Consider the following 23,041-nt stretch of genomic DNA (forward strand, 5'->3'; position numbering starts at 1 on the left):
CCAAATCAGTGAGATGCACCGAAAACTGCAGTGCCTGTAGCTGCATTGGTCAAGAGAGGGGACCCGGTTCTTCTCCATGACCACACGTTGCACATCCAGTGCTTCAAAAGTTGAATGAATTGGGCTGTATCATGTTTTGCCTTATCCACCATATTCACCTGATCTCGCCAACTGACAACTTCTTCAAACATCTTGAAACTTTTTGCAGGGAAAGTGCTTCCACAACCAGCAGGAGGCAGAAAAATGCTTTCCAAGAGTTTGTGGAATCCTGAAGCATGAATTTTTTGCTACAGGAATAAACAAACTTACTTCTCACTGGCAAAAATGTGTTGATTGTAATGGTTCCTATTCTGATTAATAAAGGTGTGTTTGAGCCAGTTATAATGATTAAAAATTCACAGTCTAAAACCACAGTTACTTTTTCACCAACCTAATAGCTTGATTTGGAATGAAGGGAAGAGAGTTTTTGCATCAGGGTTTTGAGAGGCTCAGGTTCCTGTTGGTTGTATAAACTATAGGTATATAAGTTGAACTGGGTGCAAGAAAGCATTTTTGCATTTGATTTAGTGCTCAGAATAACCTGCTCTGAGAAATAAGTATTTCTATTCCTGTTATTACAGAAGCAAGGAAAATTTGGGGGGGTCAAGGAAGGCAGGAGGGGGTATCTCTTTAGTATCATCAGTTAAAGAAGCTTTAAAAAGTCATACCATTGTCTTCTGCTGTTTCAGAAAAGTGATTCATATATTCTCCACAGCTGAAGGACTGCTGACCCAGAATGACAAGATTACTCCTGATGGGCTCCAGGAGGTGTTTGAAACCAATGTCTTTGGCCACTTTATCCTGGTAAAACAGTTTTAGGCTTAGTAAGCCAACACTTAGTGCTGCGATCCTAAACACGTGTGCAGATATGTCCAGTGCTGTGCTGTTAAGCTAATGAGCTAGCTTTATGGCTAGCATTACATCTTTGAGTGTTTAAATGGGGTGATTACTCTTTGAAAACATTGCTTCCCTAAAGCAGCCTGCTGGTGTGTTTTTTCCTTTGGACATCAACTTCAGAGAGCAGAAAGTAAAATGTGAACACACTTTTAGAAACAATGAAGAGAACTGAGCAAGTGCACAAGAACTGTTCTAAATGGTCTTTGAAACTGGGCTTGTCATCAGATAGCATAGGGTAACAGACAAGACACTATTAGACAGCACTTAATAGTTAATCTTTCACTCTCTTGATGTGATTTCTTAAGCATCCAGGCTGATGTGTTACAATTCCAGGCATACATATAAAGCTAAGCAAGGGATGTGCAAATTGCCTAAGTTGTTCTGTGTTCTTGCCTGACATTTAGTCTCATAAGACAGCTTTAATATCTAGATTAAGTAATGCCCAGCTCTATTGCCAGTTGCTTTTAATTCTTTGGTATTAGAAGAACTGTTTCTGATGCATAGAATTTGTATCTCTGACACTTCTAGATTTAGGATCTTTTTTTTCACCTCAAATATAATTTCCCTCATAATTGGACCTCCTTGAGGGCTAGCTGTAAATATAAATATAATAATTTAATATGTACATAAACGTTGGAATATTGTGAAACCACTAAAAGAAAAGATCTTTTGCACTTAGATGGGATAGCCATTAGTATTTTATTATTGAGAAGAAACAGCTGGTTGTACTATGTATAGTGTGATCTCATTTGTATAGACAAATAGAAAAATATATATCTATTTCTAGAATGATACAAATGAAATTAGGACCCCCTTTGAACTGGGGTACCAGAATATCAGGAGTGAGTGAGATTCATCTGTCATTCTAGGTCCTTTAGCACTTAAAAATATGGTATTGCTTTTTCAATGATAAAAGTTAAAATATAGTCAGGGTTGAATTCATATTTGATCATGTTTTATAACTCTTCAGAGATTCATCTAATATATCCCTTATGTTTTTATAATCCTCTCATTTTTTGCCATCTTTTTGAATTATTAAATTAATTGGCAATGACAGAGGGTAAGTTAATGTTACTATTAATGGTCTGTCAACTTTTTGATGAATCTGTTGCTTAAAAAATCAAGTTGCTAAGGAAATCTAGTATTTTGGGGTAATCTGGGTTGGGGGAATGGCAGAGGAGAGTTGTGACCAAAGGCACAATTATCACGGGTATTCTGGTGACATGACTTAACATTGTGTGTCCTTAAGCAGGTAGGCCTAACAGCAGGGGTTTGGGGATTGATTTATCAAATAAAATAACAGGAAGGTTTATGATGCCTTCTACTCTCTCCAAATTAGTTTTAGGAATCTTACCACTTTGTAGAACACAAACTTGGATTCTAGGTCCAGGTGTAAATGCATTATATGAATGGTTCCATCCCCAGTTTGATTATAAATGATCAAACTTTTAGGGCTGTTAAAAGACCAGAGATAATTTCTGTAAACTTCCAGGTACAGTGCAGTATACGTTGTGGAACCAGATAACTGAGTTAATCTCATGTTCATGGATTCTCTCGATTTGATGTAAATATTCATTGCCAATCTGGAAGCATTCCTAGATATTTCTTTAATAAACTTCTAGTTTTAGGATAGATTTACAGAATTACTGCAGAGTCTCTGCAAACCTTAGGCCTAGTTTCCTCATCTTTTGGCTGCATCATGCTGCATGTGAGATCTTAGTTCCCCCACTTGGGCTTGAACCTGCACCTCCTTGCATTAGAAGCTTGGAGTATTAACCACTGGACCACCAGGGAAGTCCCAGTTTCCTCTATTATTAACATCCTACATAGTTTGGTAGATTGTCACAGTTAGTGAACTAATGTTGATATATTACTGTTAACGAAACTCCATGCTTTATTCAGATCTCTTCAATTTTGTGTGATATCCTTTTTCAGTTCTAGCATCCCATTTAGTAGTTAAATCTCACATTACATTTAGTAGTCAAATCTCCTTAGGCTCTTCTTGGTCGTGATAATTTCTCACACTTTCCTTGTTTTTGATGACCCTGGCAGTTTGGGGATTACTGCTTAGGTGTTTTGTACATGGTTCCTTATTGATTTGTGTCTGTTTTCCTCATAATTAGATTTGAGAAAATGTGTTTTTGAAAAGAAGGCCACAGAGATAGAGTGCCAGTCTCGTCACGTCCTGTCAGTATGTCTTATTAGTGTTGATGTTCTCTTTGATCCGCTGACTTGAAGTAGTGTTTGTCGGGTTTTTCCTTTGTAAAGTTACTTCTTTCTCCCCTTACCTATAGTAGTCTTGTAGAAGAGAGTTGCTTTGTGTAGCTGACACTTGGTTGTGCTTGGCCTTCTTAAACATGGAGTAGCTATATGAATTGTTTGGAGTTTTTCTGCAAGGGGGATATATCTGTTCTCCTCCACTTAATTCTTTATTCAGCCACTTATTTATTGGCCTATTATTCCTTCAGTTCAGTTCAGTCGCTCAGTCTTGTCCAACTCTTTGCGACCCCATGAATTGCAGCACGCCAGGCCTCCCTGTCCATCACCAACTCCCGGAGTTCACTCAGACTCATGTCCATCGAGTCAGTGATGTAACAAATGCCTGAATAAAGGCATTTGTTACATCCATGCAGATTCATGGATATGTATTTTCTCCTTTGAATTATAAACATTATTTTCTTACTCGAATTATTTTAGCTTAGGCCATTGGACCTCTTTCAGTTGGAACTTTTATATCTTTTTCAAAAACTTTATTGAAGTATAGTTGATTTGCAATGTTGTATTAGTTTCAGGTGTACAGAAAAATGATGAGGTTGTATATACATGCATATGTATGTGTGTATCTATATACACACATATCTTCTTCAGATTCTTTTCCTATAGAGGTTATTACAAAATATTGAGTATAGTTCTCTGTGCTATACAGTAGGTCCTTGTTGGTTATCTATGTTATATAGTAGTGTGTCCCTCCTACCTTTACCCTTGGGTAACTGCAAATTTGTTTTCTGCATCTGTGAGTCTAGTTCTGTTTTGTAAGTAAATCCTTTTGTGTCACTTTTTTCTAGATTTCACATATAAGTGCTATCATGTATTTGTCTTTCTCTGACTTCACTTAGTAGGATAATCTCTAGGTTCATCCATGTTGCTGCAGATGGCATTATTTTGTTCATTTTATGGCTGAGTGATATGTGCGCTTGTGTGTATGCACACACCACATCTTGATCCATTCATCTATCAGTGGGCATTTAGGTGGTTTCCACGTCTCGGCTATTGGAAATAGTGCAGCAACGTGCATCATAGTGTACGTGTCTTTTTGAAGTACATTTTGGCAGCTCTGTTTTTAGTAGAGCTTGTCGCACTGTTCTCCATAGTGGCTGTACCAATTTATATTCCCATCAGCAGTTTAAGAGGTTTCGTTTTTCTCTGTACCCGTTCCAGCATTTGTTATTTGTAGACTGGTGTGAGGTGATACCTCATTGTATTAATAGTTTTGATTAGCATTTCTCTAATAATGAATGATGTTAAAAATCTTTTCATGTGTCTCTTGGCCATCTGTGTATCTTCTTTGGAGAAATGTCTGTTTAGATTGTCTACCCATATCTTGATTGGGTTGTTTGTTTTTTGACATTGAGCTGAATAGGCTGTATATTTTGGAATTAATCCCTTATGGGTTGCATTGTTTGTAAGTATTTTCTCCAATTTATTTTGGAGAAATAAATTTTTTCAATTTATTTTTCAATTTATTGTTTCCTTTCCTGTGCGAATGCTTTTAAGTTTAACTAGATCCCATTTTTTTAGCTTTGTTTTTATTTACATTACTCTAGGAGGTGTATCCAAAAAAATAGTGCTGCGATTTATGTCAAAGAGTATTCTGCCTACGTTTTCCTACAGGACTTTTATAGTCTCTGGTCTTACATTTAGATCTTTCATCCATTTTGAGTTTATTTTTGAATGTGGTATTAGAGAATGTTTTAATTTCATTCACTTGCATGTAGCTGTCCAGTCTTCCCCATGCCAGGTATTGAAGAGACCTTCTTTTCACACTGTATGTGCTTCCTTCGCTTGTAGATTACTTGACCGTAGGTGGGTGGGTTTATTTCTAGGCTTTCTATCCTGTGGTACTTCTATATCTTTGACATAGCCTCATCATTGTGGGTTTCTGGTTTTGTTTCGTGCATGTCCTCCCTGACACCACATGATGTTTAAGACTCACGTTATATATTTCCTATCCCAGTCTCAGAATCAGACATTTCTCTGGGAGATCTGTTTCCTTTTGTTGGAGAATGGTTTTAGAAACCAAGATCTGGTGCTCCTTGCTGTTGAGATAGCATGTGCTTGTAGGCCCTCTCAGCTCACAGAGCAAGGACATATCTTGTTTTTGTTCAGTCTGTCAGTCATGTCTGACTCTTTGCAGCCCCATGGAACTGTAGCACACCAGGCCTCCCTGTCCTTCATCTCCCAAAGCTTGCCCAAGTTCATGTCCATTTCATCTGTGATGCCATCCAGCCATCTCATCCTCTGATGCCCTCTTCTCTTTCTCCCCTCCATCTTTCCCAGCGTTAGGGACTTTTCCAGTGAGTTGGCTTTTTGCATCAGAGGACAAAAATGCTAGAGCTTCAGCTTCAGTATCAGTCCTTCCAGTGAGCATTCAGGGTTGACTTTCCTTAAGATTTGACTAGTATAATCTCCTTGCTGTCCAGGGGATTCTCAGGAGTCTTCTCCAGCACCACAGCTTGAAGGCATCAATTCTTTGGCATTCTGCCTTCTTTATGGTCCAGTTCTCACAACCGTACTTGACTACTGGAAAGACCATCGCCTTGACTATACAGACCTTTTTGGCAGAGTAATGTCTCTGTTTTCAACATACTGTCTAGCTTTGTCATAGCTTTCCTGCCGAGAAGCAATTGTCTTCTGATTTCATGGCTGCAGTCACCATCCACAGTGATTTTAGAGCCCAAGAAGAGGATATCTGTCACTGCTTCCACCATTTCCCCTTCAGTTTGCCATGAAGTAATGGGGCTGGATGCCATGATCTTAGTTTTTTTAATATTTAGTTTTAAGCCAGCTCTTTCACTCTCCTCCTTTACCCTCATCATGAGTCTCTGTAGTTCTGCTTTGCTTTCTGCCATTAGAGTGGTATCATCCACATATCTGAGGTGGTTGTTGTTTCTCCCTCCTATCTTGATTCCAGCTTGTAACTCATCCAGCCTGACATTTCTCATGATATGCCCAGCACATAGGTTAAACAAACAGGGTAACAGCAGACAGCCCTGTCCTACTCCTTTCTCATTGAACTAATCGGTTGTTCCATACAGGGTTCTAACTGTTGCTTCTTGACCCACATACAGATTTCTTAGAAGATAGGTAAGATGGTCTGGTGTTCCCATCTGTTTAAGAGCTTTCCACAGTTTGTTATGTTGCACACAGTCAAAGGCTGTAGCGTAATTGATGAAACAGACGTAGATGTTTTTCTGGAATTCAAGGAAATATCTATGTGCATGCTAACCCATTTATAAATATTTTGTATGTAATCATCTGAATCTTTATTAAGCTAAACATGAGCTCACACTGATGTCTCTGACTCTAATCCCTTACCGCATGGATCAGTCTAAACTCCTTCTCTTGCTTACTTGTGTCCCACTCTAGCAAGGACACACCTGTTCAATTTTAATGTACATATATATTGGTTTCAAAATTGTTATCTTGTAATCCCTTAGTATATTTTGATACTTTTTTTGTTGTTGTTTCTTTTATTCCTCATTCAGATTCAGGAACTAGAATCTCTCCTATGTCACAGTGAGAGTCCGTCTCAGCTCATTTGGACATCATCTCGCAATGCAAAGAAATCTAATTTCAGCCTTGAGGATGTCCAGCACAGCAAAGGCCAGGAGCCCTACAGCTCTTCCAAATACGCTATTGACCTTCTGAGTGTGGCTTTGAACAGAAACTTCAACCATCAGGTAGCCTGTCTCAGTGATATGGAGATGGCAGGGCAGTGTTTGCTGAACCAGCACTGACTGCTTAGTTAAATGGCTGGCTCTCTGTTGTAGTGTGAAGATGAAATATTGTTTCTTGAGCAGGATTGCTGTGAGGACAAGGTAAGACATGACAAAGAGTGGCAGTTGATGTATAGGAAGTCTTAGGGCAGAGATAATGAGCTCCGGACTTGTAGGTATGTGGGGGTTCATTTACCAGTCTGTAGCTCCTCTGGAGCTATAACTTATATAACAGAATGACACTAACGACGTCAATAGCTCCTATTAAGCATTTGCCATGTGTGTCATTTAATACCTTTCCCGTCACAGTGAGGTGGGTCTCAGTATTTCCATTTTCATACGAGGACACTAAAGTTTGGAGTCCTTATTAAAGTCATTTCCCCAGAAGTCACATGGTCAGTAAAGGGTAGAGCTCAGAGCTGAGCTCAAGGCTGTCTAACTTCAAGCTTGGACTTTTCCCATCAAGCCGTGCTGCCTCCCAGTGTTACGTCCAGTGTTACAGGACAGCTGGCAGTTAGAAAGCCCTTGGAGAATGAGGATCTCTGGTGAGGCTGCAGAGGTCTGTCTTTGTGAGGACTGGGCTTAGAGAGCAACCCTTGTCAGACACGCTGGCTTCTGTGGCCTCTGTGATCTGGAACTTAGTGCTTCTTTGTATGTTTTTCTTGCCCAGGTCCAAAATTTTAACTGGAAATCTCCAGTCTCTCCTGTGGGCATTTTCCTTTGTTTGCTTTGACTGTGTTTGTTGAATGTGGGGCTGGGGAGAAATAAAACTCTGACAATATGAATAAAAGGTGACCATTTTTAGGGTACTGACCCAGGCTTAGAATTGAGGAGGAAGGAGAAATAAAAGACAGTGCAGAAACTATTTGCCCTTATGGGGCTGTTTTCGATCATCCATTAGATAGAGCAGTCTAAACCTTATGTAATGGTGTAGACCTGGTTGATTCTGGAATGGAGACCTTCATCAGCTGGAATTCTCACTTCTGAGAACTGGCTCTTAGGATTAAACTTCTTAGTGAAGAGGATGGTATAAAAGTAGAAGCTATGAGCATGTTCTCTAGAACTGCTTTTGAATCCTGGCTCTGTCACCTTGGACAGATTATTTAATGTCTTTGTACTTCTAGTTTCCTCATCTGAGAAACAGGGTTAGTAATAGTGTTTGCTCCATAGATTTGCTGGGAGGATTGAGTGATTGGAGTGGTATGAAGCATTCACAACAAAGCTTTGTGTTAGAATGTGCGTGTGTATATGTATGTATCTGTACATATGTGTACTTATGTGCATGCATACATGCGTGAGTGTGCCTAGCCACGTGCACAGGTGTGGGTTTTGTGGGTTTGTGAACATGTGTATGAAGGTGACTGTGTGTGGTTATGTGCTCATGGGTGTAGGTGTCTGGTCATGTGGCTGCATCTGTTCATGCATGTGCTATGTGTTTGTTTGTTGGCCGTTATTATTGTTATTATTCAGGCTCAGTGTGTTGGTCCAGATGTGAGCCTCCTCCTGAGATTTCTTGGGATGTTTAAAAACTTGTCACAACTGCTTGTCCTCTGGAAACTCCCTTTTAGGGATAAGGTCAGAGTGGATTTAGCTTCTTTCTTCATAAAAAGCTCTGAAATTTTGCTTGTCTCTATTGTCGAGTTTTGGGATTTCATCTTAAAAAAAAAAAAAAAAGATTTAGCCAATGCTGCCAGCTCCTTTAAAATCTGTTTGATTGGTTTGTAGCTCATGATGTTTCTACCTTGGCTTTTATGAAGAAAGAAGTAGCTAAGAAAGAACTGCCTCCCTTCGAAGACTTGTGTGACTGGAAATGTTGGATCCCTATAGGCTGCCTGACAGACTTTACCTGTCCATGAATGCCTCCTCCTGTCACACAGCTTTGAGAAACACTCAGGGTCATCACACTCATTCTTTCAGATCAAATATGTGAAGGGACTTCAGTTTAGATTAAGATGGCCTCCTTGCTTGTTTCTTCTGTTGCTCAATGTCAGAAAGTTGTGTGTGTTGAAAGCCCTGAATTTTAGTTCACAGATGTCTTCATTTAGGGCTGAATATGTCCTAACTGTCCCTGGCTAGTTTCCAGAATAAGAAATTCTCCTTAGCTATCTTTGGGGCAAAATATTTGGGAAGAATTTTTAGTCTATAAAGTTCCTGACTTTTTTCAGAGGACTGCTGGTAAATCAAGGGGATTCTCAGGTCTAAATTATCCATGTCAGGCACCGCCAGGCCCTGCAGCAGTGAATAAAGGAAGCCAACCTTCTAGCTTCTGACACTCAGGGTGCTTTCTGTCCCCTGAACTGACTGTGCTATCCTGGCACTTTCTATTTTTGTTTAAAAGGAAAAAAAAAGTTAAAAGTAATAAAAATATGAATTAAAGTGAAAGCGAAAGTAAAAGTCAGTCGTGTCCAGCTGACATCCTGGAGTGGGTAGCCTTTCCCTTCTCCAGGCGATCTTCCCAACCCAGGGATAGAACCCAGGTCTCCCACATTGCAGGCAGATTCTTTACCAGCTGAGCCAGCAGGGACGCCCATGAATTAAAATAGTCAATATCAAAATAAGGTGAAATGTGTTAAAAATTAAACCAAGTAAACTAGTTAAACAAATCCCAGTGTTCTAAGGATTACTATAGACCATCAAGCACCCTTTCTGTTATTAATATGTGCCATGTGTTAACTGGGGCTCTTTTTATAGAAGGGATCTTTATAAAATGATGAGTCCAGGGCTAAGAACCTTATTTAGAGATCCTCAGTTAGAGGAGGTCTTTGTGGAATCATACCCACCTCTTTGGTGCCTCAAGCTAGAGCCCTAGGCCTTGTGTTCCTGCAGGAAACAGAGACACACTTGAGGTTTAACTGTCTGTATTTACTAGAGTAAAAACTTCTTTCAGGCTAAGACTTTCTTTGTATGGCTTTCTTATCTCTAACTGCTCATTTTGATTGGTCAACTGATCTTCAGTTAAGCCATGGAAAACTCAGGTAACCAGTCTTACTTTTCTCATCCAGCTTCAAGCTTGGTTACTCTTTGTTACTTGAGAATAAAAGACTTTATCGCGTGTCTCTCATAGTGAGTTTTCACTACGTGATTCTTAAACTAAAATGGTCTACCCAGCTGCAAGGACAGCTTAGAGCATCAAGCCTTGGCTCTCTGGCTTCCTGGCTCACTTGTGTTTCTCCTTTATTAATGGACATAGAGGCAGGCTCAATGTGTATTGAATTAAAATGAACTTCTACCCCTCTCTGTGCCCCCAGGGTCTGTATTCCAGTGTAGTGTGCCCAGGTACGATGCTGACCAATTTGACATATGGAATTCTACCTCCCTTTGTGTGGATGTTAATCATGCCAATCATATGGCTGGTAAGTGATAAAAGCTCCTTCTCTTAATTTACTTAAGCTGTTCAAGTTGGAACCAAAAAGATGTTTAAGGATTGGGAAGTGCTTTAAGTAATTGAACTTGAAGGTGGCAGAATTTCATTTCACTCAAAAGTTTTGATGTTACTTACCATGTAACCTCTGCTTCATACTGCCTGATACTCCCACTGTACCACCATCTTAGTGTGCACTTTTCGTTAAGGGAATGTTTCTTTGATCACACACCATATAGCCCAGGCGTTCTATGATTATATAATTTTGAGAAACCTGTGTTAAGTGATATCAAACTGGATTTCTCTGAGCTTTTAATACAGTCAGTTGCATTAAAATTTCCCAAGGAGGGCATGATTGTGGATTGTATGATCACAGTATCATGATTTTGCTTGTTTGTTTTGTTTGTATTTTGAGCATCCCTCCAGCACTCAATAGAAAATGCTGCTTTCAGGAAATGTCCTTCCCTTGTAGAGCTCAGGAAGACATAACCTTCTGTTTATGGCAGGCTTGGGAAAAAGATGAGAAGGACATATGCCTTCATGTTAAAAGTGGTTGACTTGGAGTAATGGAGATTAAATGACGGAAATTATTTCTTGTTTAGATTTATTTTCTGAAACTGAAAAAATACTCTATAATAAGAAATGCAGTTTGTCTTTTTTAAACATTTAAATGGATAATACTTTTGTAACTCTGCTGCTGCTAAGACCACCACCAAATGACTACTGTTTTCTTTTTCTCAGTTACGCTTTTTTGCAAATGCTTTCACGTTGACACCTCACAATGGAACAGAAGCACTGGTATGTTACTAGAGTTTTAACATGTTGTATTCATTTCACGGATGTAGACTGTAAGTTCACTGGATTGGAAACCATCTTAACAGAAAAGTTGAGAACAGGCTCTGTATAAGCAAGGTCCTATTTAGGACTAAGGTGAATCATAAGGTGAAATGCTGGTCATTAGGAGTGAACTTTGAAAGTTCAGTATGTTTCCTGGCACTGAGTACTGTGGTTCTGGGGTCAGCACTTCTGTAGAAGCAAGAGGCGTGAGCAGCCAGAGGAGAGCGGAGCGTGGAATACTGTAGGGCAGGCAAAGCAAGATGTTGGCTGGGCAGTCAGTGTGAGATTTCCCACGGAGAAAGTGTGTTTCATGGGTCAAGAGTAGAGGCAACAAAGCCCAACCCCATTTCCCAAAATGAAGATTCTCTTTTCCTGTATTAATAATAGAGAACTGAGTTATCAACTTGATTAGAAAGCCAGTTTGTTTCCTTAAGTCACTCATGCAGATGGACTACATGTGTCTCCTCATTAATGGCAGGCATTACAAATAGATCATAATACTCTGTTCTGTTGTACATAAATGATGTCTCTGAATATTTTTCAACTAAAGGCCCCAAAGACATTCCCTACCAGTGGATGAAAATTGTCATACAAGATGAAACTTATTTGTCCTCTGTGTTTTATACCATCTGGTTGAAATTCCACTGTATTAGATAAAAGTCAGTTCTGTGTGTGCGTTTCCCTTACTCTACTTAGCTCCTTCAGAATTATTGCTCTGTGTTTTGGAAGCCTGAGAGCCTATCACTATAGTGTTCATACTTAACAGATTCTTAAATCATAGCTGAGTTGAAATTAACTCTGGAAAACACTAAGGGAATTGACTTGGCACTCTTGTTCTGGTAAACATTGCAGAAAGAAATTCATTTATTGTAGAGAGACAAATTGATAATAGAAGCAAATACTTTTAAACTAATTTTGCTTATTTCTTAATATATTTGTCAAGCCATTTAAAATGATGAATGATCATTTAGCGGTTACTCCTTCCACACATTTATGAAACTGAAAGTCAAATCTAGAGGTCAAGATTATATTGTGTCAGAGGAATAGGAATAGTTAAAATTCAGAATCTCCAGTTGCTAAGGAGCTTAGAGTCATGTTTAAAAAAAAGAATGAATTGAGAAAATAGACAAGAAATTAAGACATTCTATCATCTGGTGGCAAGTACTCAAGGATTGGTCAGAAAGGAGGATCACCATGGGGCTGGACTAGTTGGAGCAGGCTCTGTTTACTGAGTCAGGCTTATTTGGGCTCTGAAGGATAGGTTGAATTTGGCAAGATGAGTGGCTTGTCCCTAGTGTCATGTTCAAAAAGTTTCTGACCTGCTGTAATTTCCTTCAGTGTGGATGAGTAGGATGTCATTACCACCTAGTGATGATTGTATATGTTGTGGATACAGATAAGGGTTTGAGCACACCACATGTGTAGCAAAAATCTCTTCAACCTTGGCTGAATAAATTTTATCTCCTTAAATGGGCTGAGCTTGAGTGGCCTAGAACACAGTGGTTATGAATGTGGACTGTAGAATTATAGTAATTCTGTTCAAATTCCAGTTCTCCAGTTTCTGACTGTGAACTCTTGGGCACATTATTTACTTGCCTAAGCCTTTTATTATTAGCTGTAAAATAGGAATTACAGGAGTAAATGAGAGAAGGCTTATTGTAAAGGATTTTATGTATTTCAGCATTTAAGATTTTAAAGAAAATCATCTTAATGAAAATAATGCAGTGTTGGCATGTGAACTGACAGCTCAATGGAATAAAATAGAAAGTTTAGGATAGACCCAAAGCATATAGGTTGTTTGGTATATTATGATGATGAAGAAAATCAGTGAGGGTAAAGATGGTTTATTCAACAAATGCTGCCAAAAAATAGAATAATATCTTTTCTACATACCTTACAGTCAAATAAAATTCTAGGTAAACTGAAAGATTTATGTATAAAAGTAAGAATGTATAGTTACTTAGAAAAAATATGGGGACATTTTAAAATAATTAAGAGTGCAGAGGGTTAAGTATTCCCAGGAACTCTAAAAAACTGAAAAATTTGAGTAAATAAAAGTAAAAAAAAATGACATGACTAAAATTCTCACTATATAGATACTCAAAAGATTTACCACAAAATGGAAGAAAAATACTTGCTACCCGTAACATAGCTAAAGGTTAAATTTTCTTTTCTTCTTTTTTCATCACAAAGACTATATAGTTTATTTTATTTTATGCATTGGTCATTACCATAAAATGCTTGGCCCTCATTATAAAATCCTGTTAAAAACAAAACAGTACAAAAAAGTTTTTGGAGTTTAAAGCATTAGAACTTGATAAGCATATAGCTGATTAACTTCTCACTTCATTGTACAGCAGAAACTAACACACTATTGTAAAGCCATTATGTTTCAATAAAAAATACAATAAGGAAACAAAAAAGATTTTGAGGCCTCCTATAGGCAAAGAACAAAAGATGTGGCCCTCTTTCACCTATGCTTACAAAGCACATGCTCTTTTTAAAAAAAATTTTTTTTGAAGGATAATTGCTTTACAGAATTTTGTTGTTTTCTGTCAAGCATGAATCAGCCATAGGTATATATATATCCCCTCCCTTTTGAACCTCCCTCCCATCTCCCTCCCCATCCCACCCCTCTAGTTTGATACAGAGCCCCTGTTTGAGTTTCCTGAGCCATACAGCAAATCCCCATTGGCTATGTATTTTACATATGGTGATATAAGTTTCCATGTTATTCTTTCCATGCATTAGACCCTCTCCTTCCCTCTCCCTATGTCCATAAATCTATTCTCTATGTCTGTTTCTTCATTGCTGCCCTGTAAATAAATTATTAAGAACCATTTTTCTAGATTCTGTATATGTGCATTAGAATACAGTATTTATCTTTCTCTTTCTGACTCACTTTACTGTGTATAATAGTTTCTAGGTTCATCCACCTCATCAGAACTGACTCAAATGCATTCCTTTTAATGTCTGAGTAGTAGTCCATTGTGTATATATACTACAACTTCTTTATCCATTCATCTGTTGATGGGCATCTAGATTGCTTCCATGTTCTAGCTATTGTAAATAGTGCTACAATGAACAATGGAATACATGTGTCTTTTTCCTCCTCAGGGTTTCCTCAGGGTGAATGCCTAGGAGTGGGATTGCTGGGTCATATGGTGGTTTTATTCCTAGTTTTTTAAGGAACCTCCATACTGTCTTCCGTAGTGGCTGTATCAATTTACATTCTCACCAACAATGCAAGAGCATTCCCTTTTCTCCACACCCTCTCCAACATTTATTGTCTGTAGACTTTATGGTGATGGCCATTCTAGCTGGTGAAAATCATAAGATACTGATGAAAGAAATCAAAGACGACATAAACAGATGAAGAGATATTCCATGTTCTTGGGTAGGAAGAAGCAATGTTGTGAAAATGACTATACTACCAATGTGACCTATAGATTCAATGTGATCCCTATCAAATTACCAATGGCATTTTTCACAGAACTAGAACAAAAAATTTCACAATTCATATGGAAACACAGAAGATCTAGAATAGCCAAAGCAGTCTTGAAAAAGAAGACTGGAGCTGGAGGAATCAACCTTCCTGACTTCATATTGTGACAGAGCTACAGTCATCAAGACAGTATGGCACTGGCATGAAAACAGAAATATAGACCAATGGAACAAGATAGAAAGCCCAGAAATAAACCCATGCACCTGTGGGTACCTTATTTTTGACAAAGGAGGCAAGAGTATACAGTGGGGCAAAGACAGCCTCTTCAGTACATGGTGCTGGGAAGACTGGACAGCTACATGTAAAAGAATGAAATTAGGATACTTCTTAACACCATACACAAAGACAAACTCAAAATAGATTAAAGACCTAAATGTAAGACCAGAAGCTATAAAACTCATAGAGGAAAACATAGGCAGAACACTCGATGACATAATTCAAAGCAAGATCCTCTGTGATCCTAGAGTAACAAAGATAAAAACAAAAGGAAACAAGTGGGACCTGATTAAACTTAAAAGCTTTTGCACAGCAAAGGAAACTATAAGCAAAGTGAAAAGACACCCCTCAGAGTGAGAGAAAATAATAGCAAATGAAACAACTGGCAAAGGATTAATTTCCAAAATATACAAGCAGCCCATACAACTCAATATCAGGAAAACAAACAACCCAATCAAAAAGTGAGAAAAATACCTAAACAGACATTTCTCCAAAGGAGACATACAGATGGCTAACAAACACATGAAAAGATGCTCAACATCGCTCATTATTAGAGAAATGCAAATCAAACCTACAATTTTGATTAACTGTAAATTACTAAATTTTACTAAAATTTACTAAATTTACTAGTAATTTTACTAAAATTACAAAATTTTCTTAATTGTTAAGGAACATCAACAAATCAAGGAAAACAACCTATTGGAACAATGGGCAGAGGACATGAACAGAGAGTTTTGAAACTTGTAATCATATGAAGAAATGCCTAATCTTAAGAGAGATGCAAATTAAAACTATAATGAAAAACTTTCACCTCTGATTAGCAAAGATTGGAAAGTTAGTGTATTGATGCTATATTAGCAAGGATCTAGGGAAATGAGCACTCTGCTACACTGCTTGAGAGAGTAGACTGATAACAGGGCTGTCAAGGGCTCTTTGGCAATATCATTCAATATGATAAATACACATACCTTTAAACCTAGCAATTCCATCTTTGGTATTTATCTAAGATAAATAAGATATCCTCAAACTTACGTAGAATGATTTAGCCATCATTCATCACAGTGATGTTTGTAATAGCAAAAACTGGGGAAAACCTCTGTATTAGTTGGAAACTTTATGTAAATTATGGCACATCCTTAGAAGGATGCGACTTTGAAAGAGATTGAAGTTTTCATGTACTGGTTTGAAAGTATCTCTAAGGCCTGTTGTTCAAGTGAAAAATGTAAAGCGTGGAATAGTGTATATTTTGCTTCCATTTGCCTAAGAGAAATGGATGTATTTGTTTTTTTAACCAAATACATTTTCTTTGGAAGAATATACAGAATACTAACATGAGTGCTTGCTTCCAGAGAGAACTGGGCGGCTAGAAAACTGAAAGGGAGGAAGAGTTTTGACTACTATGTACATCTTTTGATTGTTGTACATATACATAGTCATCTATTAATAAAATTAAATATTACATCAGTGACCTGTACTTTGCTGTGGTGTCAGCTGAGTATCCTCTCGGAGTGAGCTCCAGTTCACATGTCCTGAGCTTTAATTTGAGGATTAAAGGAAGAGTCAGTTAAGTATGGGAACTTTTACTTAAAAATCTTCAAAGGATACTATTATGCGGGCTGTTCTACTTTCTTTCGTCAAATTATAGTAGTGGTTCATGCCAGTTAGCTGATGCTATTCAGGAGGGTTGTCAGAATTTGGGGCTCTCTGAAGTGATGATTAAAAATCCCCTGCAGTCTCACTCAGTTGGGCAGAAGAGAAGAGTCATTGACACCCTCCTTCCTTTCCAGGTCTGGCTTTTCCACCAAAAGCCTGAGTCTCTCAATCCTCTGGTGAAATATCTGAGTGCTACCACCGGCTTTGGAAGCAATTATGTGACGTCCAAAAAGGTGACTCTCTTTGCTTTGTTTCATTGAAGAGGTTGATGGTGGGCTGGTCCCTGGGTTCCTGACCACCCTGCCAGCTGCCCAGCTTCTCTTCTGTGAGTCTTCCCTCTCTGCCATCACACTGGCCTAATTTCATTTCTTTCTGCTCTCTCCTGCCTTTCAGCTTGGCACACCTTTTGTCCACCTCAACTGCTTTTACTTGTCTTTTTTTCCGATTCATTCCTACCATTTATTCTTAAGATCTCAGCTTTTATGTGACCTTTTACATAGAGTCAGGTGCTTCCATGCTAGATTTTTTTGACCTCCTATGCAGGTCAGGAAGCAACAGTTAGAAATGGACATGGAACAACAGACTGGTTCCAAATAGGAAAAGGAGTATGTCAAGGCTATATATTGTCACCCTGCTTATTTAACTTATATGCAGAGTACATCATGTGAAACGCTGGGCTGGAAGAAGCACAAGCTGGAATCAAGATTGCCGGGAGAAATACCAATAACCTCAGGTATGCAGATGATACCACCCTTATGGCAGAAAGTGAAGAGGAACTAAAAAGCCTCTTGATGAAAGTGAAAGACGAGAGTGAAAAAGTTGGTTTAAAGCTCAACATTCAGAAAACGAAGATCATGGCATCTGGTCCCATCACTTCATGGGAAATAGATGGGGAAACAGTGGAAACAGTGTCAAACTTTATTTTGGGGGGCTCCAAAATCCCTGCAGATGGTGATTGCAGCCATGAAATTAAAAGACGCTTACTCCTTGGAAGGAAAGTTATGACTAACCTAGATAGCATATTTAAAGGCAGAGACCTTATTTTGCCAAAAAAGGTCCATCTAGTCAAGGCTATGGTTTTTCCAATGGTCATGTATGGATGTGAGAGTTGGACTGTGAAGAAAGCTGAGCACTGAAGCATTGATGCTTTTGAAGTGTGGTGTTGGAGAAGACTCTTGAGAGTCCCTTGGACTGCAAGGAGATCCAACCAGTCCATTCTGAAGTGTGTATTATTATAATCTACATTTTACAGATAAGAAAATGGAGGCACAGTAAGGTTCAGGAAAAAAAAAAAAGGAGATCAGTCATGGGTGTTCTTTGGAAGGAATGATGCTAAAGCTGAAACTCCAATACTTTGGCCACCTCATGTGAAGAGTTGACTCATTGGAAAAGACTCTGATGCTGGGAGGGATTGAGGGCAGGAGGAGAAGGGGATGACAGAGGATGAGATGGCTGGATGGCATCACCGACTCAATGGACGTGAGTTTGAGTGAACTCCAGGAGTTAGTGATGGACAGGGAGGCCTGGCATGCTGCGAATCATGGGGTTGCAAAGAGTCGGACACGACTGAGCGACTGTACTGAACTGAACTGAATGCCAGTTCTGGGTAGAACTCATACAGCAGTGGGCTCCTTGCTCCAAGGGTAAGCTCTGTGAAGAGGGGAATCACACCCGCTTTCCTTGCAAGTTCCCTTGCACATGGCACATGCTCAAGAAATGTGACACAAGTTGAATGAAATATAAAGCATCTTACGATTGAAGTTAGCTTCCCTTTGTGTTTCACTGACAATTATTAGCTTTAATAGTTCGGTATTTGAAGAGGCAGGGGACAGAGTTTGGAAAAATGGGTGCTGTGTTTTGTAGACTCTGTTATCTAAAATGAAATTAAATATAGTTACATAGTAGAAAATGAAAAAAATTATTGTGACCCCCATAAGGATCAATTTTGTTTTATTTTTGTCATGAATAAGGTTTATTTCAGCCTCCCATTTTTCACTGCCTAGCTTATTGTGAGGAGGCAATGGCATAAAATAAAATTCAGTTCAGTTTAGTCACTCAGTTGTGTCCAGCTCTTTGCAACCCTATGGACTGCAGTATGCCAGGCTTCCCTGTCCATCACCAACTTCCAGAGCTTACTCAAACTCATGTCCATTGAGTCGGTGATGCTATCCAACCATCTCATCCTCTGTCGTTCCCTTCTCCTCCTGCCTTCAATCATTCCCAGCATCAGAATCTTTTCAAATGAGTCAGTTCTTCGCATCAGATGGTCAAAGTATTGGAGTTTCAGCTTTAGCATCAGTCTTTCCAATGAATATTCAGGACTGATTTCCTTTAGGATGGATGGTTTGATCTCTTTGCAGTCCAAGGGACTCCCAAGAGTCTTCTCCAATACCGCAGTTCAAAGGCATCAGTTCTTTGGCACTCAGTTTTCTTTATAGTCCAACTCTCACATCCATACATGACTATTGGAAGAACCAAACTTTGACTAGATGGAGCTTTGTTGGCGAAGTAATGTTTCTGCTTTTTAATATGCTGTCTGGGTTGGTCATATCTTTTCTTTCAGGAGCAATCATCTTTTAATTTCATGGCTGCAGTCACCATCTGCAGTAATTTTGGAACCCAAGAAAATAAAGTCACTCTTTCCATTGTTTCCCCATCTATTTGCCCCGAAGTGATGGGACCAGATGCCATGATCTAATTTTCTCAATGTTGAGTTTTAAGCCAATTTTATCACTCACCTCTTTCACTTTCATCAAGAGGCTCTTTAGATCTTCTTTGCTTTCTGCCATAAGGGTGGTGTCATCTGCATATTGGAGGTTACTTATACGTCTCCCAGCAATCTTGATTCCAGCTTGTGCTTCATCCAGTCCAGCATTTCTCATGATGTACTCTGCATATAAGTTAAATAAGCAGGGTGACAATATACAGCCTTGACGTACTCCTTTTCCTATTTGGAACCAATCTGTTGTTCCATGTCCAGTTCTAACTGTTGCTTCCTGATGTGCATATAGGTTTCTCAAGAGGCGGGTCAGGTGGTCTGGCATTCCCATCTCTTTCAGAATGTTCCACAGTTTATTGTGATCCACACAGTCAAAGGCTTTGGCATAGTCAATAAAGCAGAAATCGATGTTTTTCTGGAACTCTCTTACTTTTTTGATGATCCAGTGGATGTTGACAATTTGATCTCTGGTTCCTCTGGCTTTTCTAAAACCAGCTTGAACATCTGAAAGTTCACGTTTCACACACTGTTGAAGCCTGGCTTGGAGAATTGTGAGCATTACTTTGCTAGCATGTGAGATGAATGCAATTGTATGGCAGTTTGAACATTGTTTGGCATTGCTTTTCTTTGGGATTGGAATGAAAACTGACCTTTTCCAGTCCTGTGGCCACAGTTGAGTTTTCCAGATTTGCTGGAAAATTAGATTGAAGCAAATAAGTCAGCTAAGGCAGAGTCATAATTGACAGTGACTTTGCCTATATGTCAGTAGCTTGAGGTCAAAGGGAACCATGCTCTCCACTTCCCATAGTATCTGTTTACTGAAAATGAACCTAAGAACCTCCAGTGTTTTCCAAACTATATGTGAGATACTAGTTCCTTAAGATTTGGGAAAAGCAATTTGTCATCCAAGTAAGTCTGAGAAATGCTCCATATTATATTCCCCACCTTTCAGAGACCCACACAATGCACATTATGCCAGCAAAGGCTTTGAGAAGTTGATACAGTTAGGAAATAACGCCTGACATGTTTCTTCCTGCTGTTTCTAAGTTGTTTTTGACTGTATGATGTTTTCTTTTCTTTTTAAAATTTAAGAATGCGTAACAACATCCCAAGAAATTCTTTGGGAAGTCTGTGCTGTGTGCTCAGTTGCTTCAGTCATGTCCAACTCTTTGAGACCCCTGCCAGGCTCCTCTGTCCATGGGATTCTCCAGGCAGCAATACTGGAGTGGATTGCGATGTCCTTCTCCAGGTGATCTTCCTGACCCAGGGATTGAACCAGCATCGCTTGCGTCTTCTGCATTGGCAGACATGTCCTTTACCACTAGCACCACCTGGGAAGCCACCTTGGGAACTCTATTGTAAACGAATAAGCTTACTTTTAGGTCCTCAGAATTTGTTTGAACTTACATCTATTGATCTCAAAGGAATAGCTGATTTACCAAGGGGATAAAATATTTAATTCCATAAACCAAAGGACTATATTAGCATTTCTTAGAAATGCATTACCGTATGTTTTTAACCTTCAATTATTTTTAGGAAGTCAGCTTTCTGCTGTTTAAAGATTGGGTTGAATTAAAGAGAGCTGTAATTCCTTTTCCAGTTACAACATGAAAAAAATGCTAACATGATTGAATGTAATGTTTTTCCAAAATGTTTTAAAGTTTTCTTAAATTTATAGCCTTTTAGCTTTGGGGGCTGGAAGTTTGCTTTGCATTCAGTGTATCAGTTAAAATTAATTTTCTCCATAAAACAGAAGAATGTAAAGCAAAGTGGATAAAGCAAGATAAAAGCTAATATTTCTTGCATGTAAAGCAGTTTGGAGAATGGCAGCTTTGGGCTGGCCTGGCAGCTTTGCAAATTGTAAGCTAGGTTCCCTCTGTCATTCCTGAGGTATGGCCCTCATTCTTATGGTTCAGGAGAGCAGTGTGAAGAAGGGAGAAAGAAAGGGGTGCCTCATTACCTTTAAAGAGAGTCCTGGGTAGTACCACACACTTCCAGAATTTAGTCCATGGTACCATTAGCTTCAGTGAAGGCTGGAGACTTAGTCTTTCATCTGTAGGGCAGGGAGTTCAGCTAAGATCAGAGCTCTTTTACTAAAGAAGTTACTTACTAGGAGGTAAGTATCAGTTGTAAAAAAAAAAAAAAAAAGAAAAGACTCCTAACATTCCCCACATGGCTTCCACTGCAGCTTTCCCACTGGGCCTTTTTTGGATTCTCTTTCTTGTTAGTTAAATGGATTCCTTTTATTCAAATACTGTTTTTTTTTTTTTTTCCTTTCTAGTCATGCCTATCTTGCTTCTTTTCCAGATGGACCTAGAGGAAGACACTGCTGAAAAATTTTACCAAAAGTTACTGAAACTTGAAAAGCAGATTAGGGTCACCATTCAAAAAACCAATAACCAGAACTGAAAATGATGCTCTCTGAAACATATTGTGCCTTCTGTGGATTCTGGAGTGTGTTCTCCTGAGTTGGACCATGTGCATTTGTGGTAAAAAGTGATTTCTGATGATCTCTTCATTGCAGAATCACCTCTATGATTATGTTTGTGTGTGCATGTGAGAAAAGGATATCTGATATTTTATCAAAGTCATGCTAGAGTCACCCAACTGAGTATCTGTTTGCTAATGAGAGCACAAGCTCTACTTCATGGGATGAGGTGTTGACTTGAATAATTATGACACAGACACACTGATTTTCCTTTTCACCTGTCCCAGAAGGAGGAAGCACTACTCATTTTCTGAGTAGCAATCTTAGCCTTGTTCTTCACAAGTAGTTTTCCTAGGTCTTGTACTTATTTCTTCCTCCACATGCCACATTTAAAAATCCTAATACAGATGCCCATGTAATTAATCATCATAGTAACAAAAGTATATGTATTTGGGCCACTTGAATTATTTTCCCTTTATTTGCAAAATATCTTTTATTGATATTGAGATAGTCCATGTTAATAGTGGGCCTGACCTTCACCACAGTTTACAAATTTATTACTGACCAACTTGTTTTCATGACATATTTTAGTGGATGTAATCTTGCACCAAAAATGATTTACTCAAATTGTTTCAGTGAATTTACTCAGGTTTTTCAATTAAATAATTACTGGTGGAATGTCTGTTAGTATTAGTAGTGGTCGAAAGTGGTTAGGACGAGTTTGCATGATGTCAAGACAAAATGCTAAAATGCCTAGGTGTTTCAACCAATATCTGGAATATTAGAGTAATATTTTAAATGAGTTAATATGAAAAATTACATGTAAATATAATGTCTATATGTTTTAAAGTGTGGAATTTTGGTTATTCTTTCTCTAAGTTTGTTGCTAAAGATATTTTTAATAACTTTAAACATACATGAAAATGAGAGCTGACCAATCTCCATTCTCTTTGAAAAAGAAGGGTGAAGTTAGAGAGCTGAAAGCACAGAGCTGGTTTTCATTCCTGTGTTTACTCAGTGTTAATTGGAAAGATGGACTTTATTGTGGATCTCAAGCTTTTTGTCTGTGAAGTGGAATAATTATCTTCTTGTGTTCTCTGTTCATGGATATGAAGTGAGAATTAAATGCAGTAATATATGTGAATGAATAAAGAGCATTTTTTGAGAACGATGACTACACAGTATTTTTTAGAGACTAATAAGGGGCACTGAGTGACCACATGCTATGTGACTGAGAGTGGTCTCTGTTTCTGGAATTTTTTTTTTTAAATTATAGTTGATTCACAGTGTTTCCAGGCATACAGCAAAGTGATTCAGTTATATTCACTTTTGCAGATTCTTTTCCACCATAGAGAGTTATAAGTTACTGAATATATAATTCCCTGTACTA

The 23,041-nt window shown here is 38.5% G+C and overlaps 1 protein-coding gene across 4 annotated transcripts in view; it reads left to right on the top strand.

Annotated features, from left to right (window-relative positions):
- Positions 1–22,819, top strand: part of HSD17B7 (hydroxysteroid 17-beta dehydrogenase 7) — a 31,225-nt gene extending 8,406 nt beyond the window's left edge. The window contains exons 4-10 of one of the 4 annotated variants that reach the window (XR_011248100.1): positions 755–843; positions 6,702–6,896; positions 10,181–10,285; positions 11,035–11,091; positions 16,639–16,737; positions 17,159–17,237; positions 21,531–22,819. Coding sequence is in view for 2 of the 4 variants with exons in the window: in XM_069547394.1 (XP_069403495.1) it covers positions 729–843; positions 6,702–6,896; positions 10,181–10,285; positions 11,035–11,091; positions 16,639–16,737; positions 17,159–17,237; positions 21,531–21,556 (676 nt within the window). In the remaining 2 variants the exon portion in view is untranslated. Of the gene's footprint in view, positions 1–728; positions 844–6,701; positions 6,897–10,180; positions 10,286–11,034; positions 11,092–16,638; positions 16,738–17,158; positions 17,238–21,530 lie in introns of all 4 variants that reach the window. The other 3 variants (XM_069547394.1, XR_011248101.1, XM_069547399.1) reach the window with 3 other exon arrangements.
- Positions 22,820–23,041: the final 222 nt, after the last annotated feature.

The sequence above is a fragment of the Ovis canadensis genome, chromosome 1 (genome assembly GCF_042477335.2).
Source record: "Ovis canadensis isolate MfBH-ARS-UI-01 breed Bighorn chromosome 1, ARS-UI_OviCan_v2, whole genome shotgun sequence".
Lineage (NCBI taxonomy): Eukaryota > Metazoa > Chordata > Mammalia > Artiodactyla > Bovidae > Ovis > Ovis canadensis.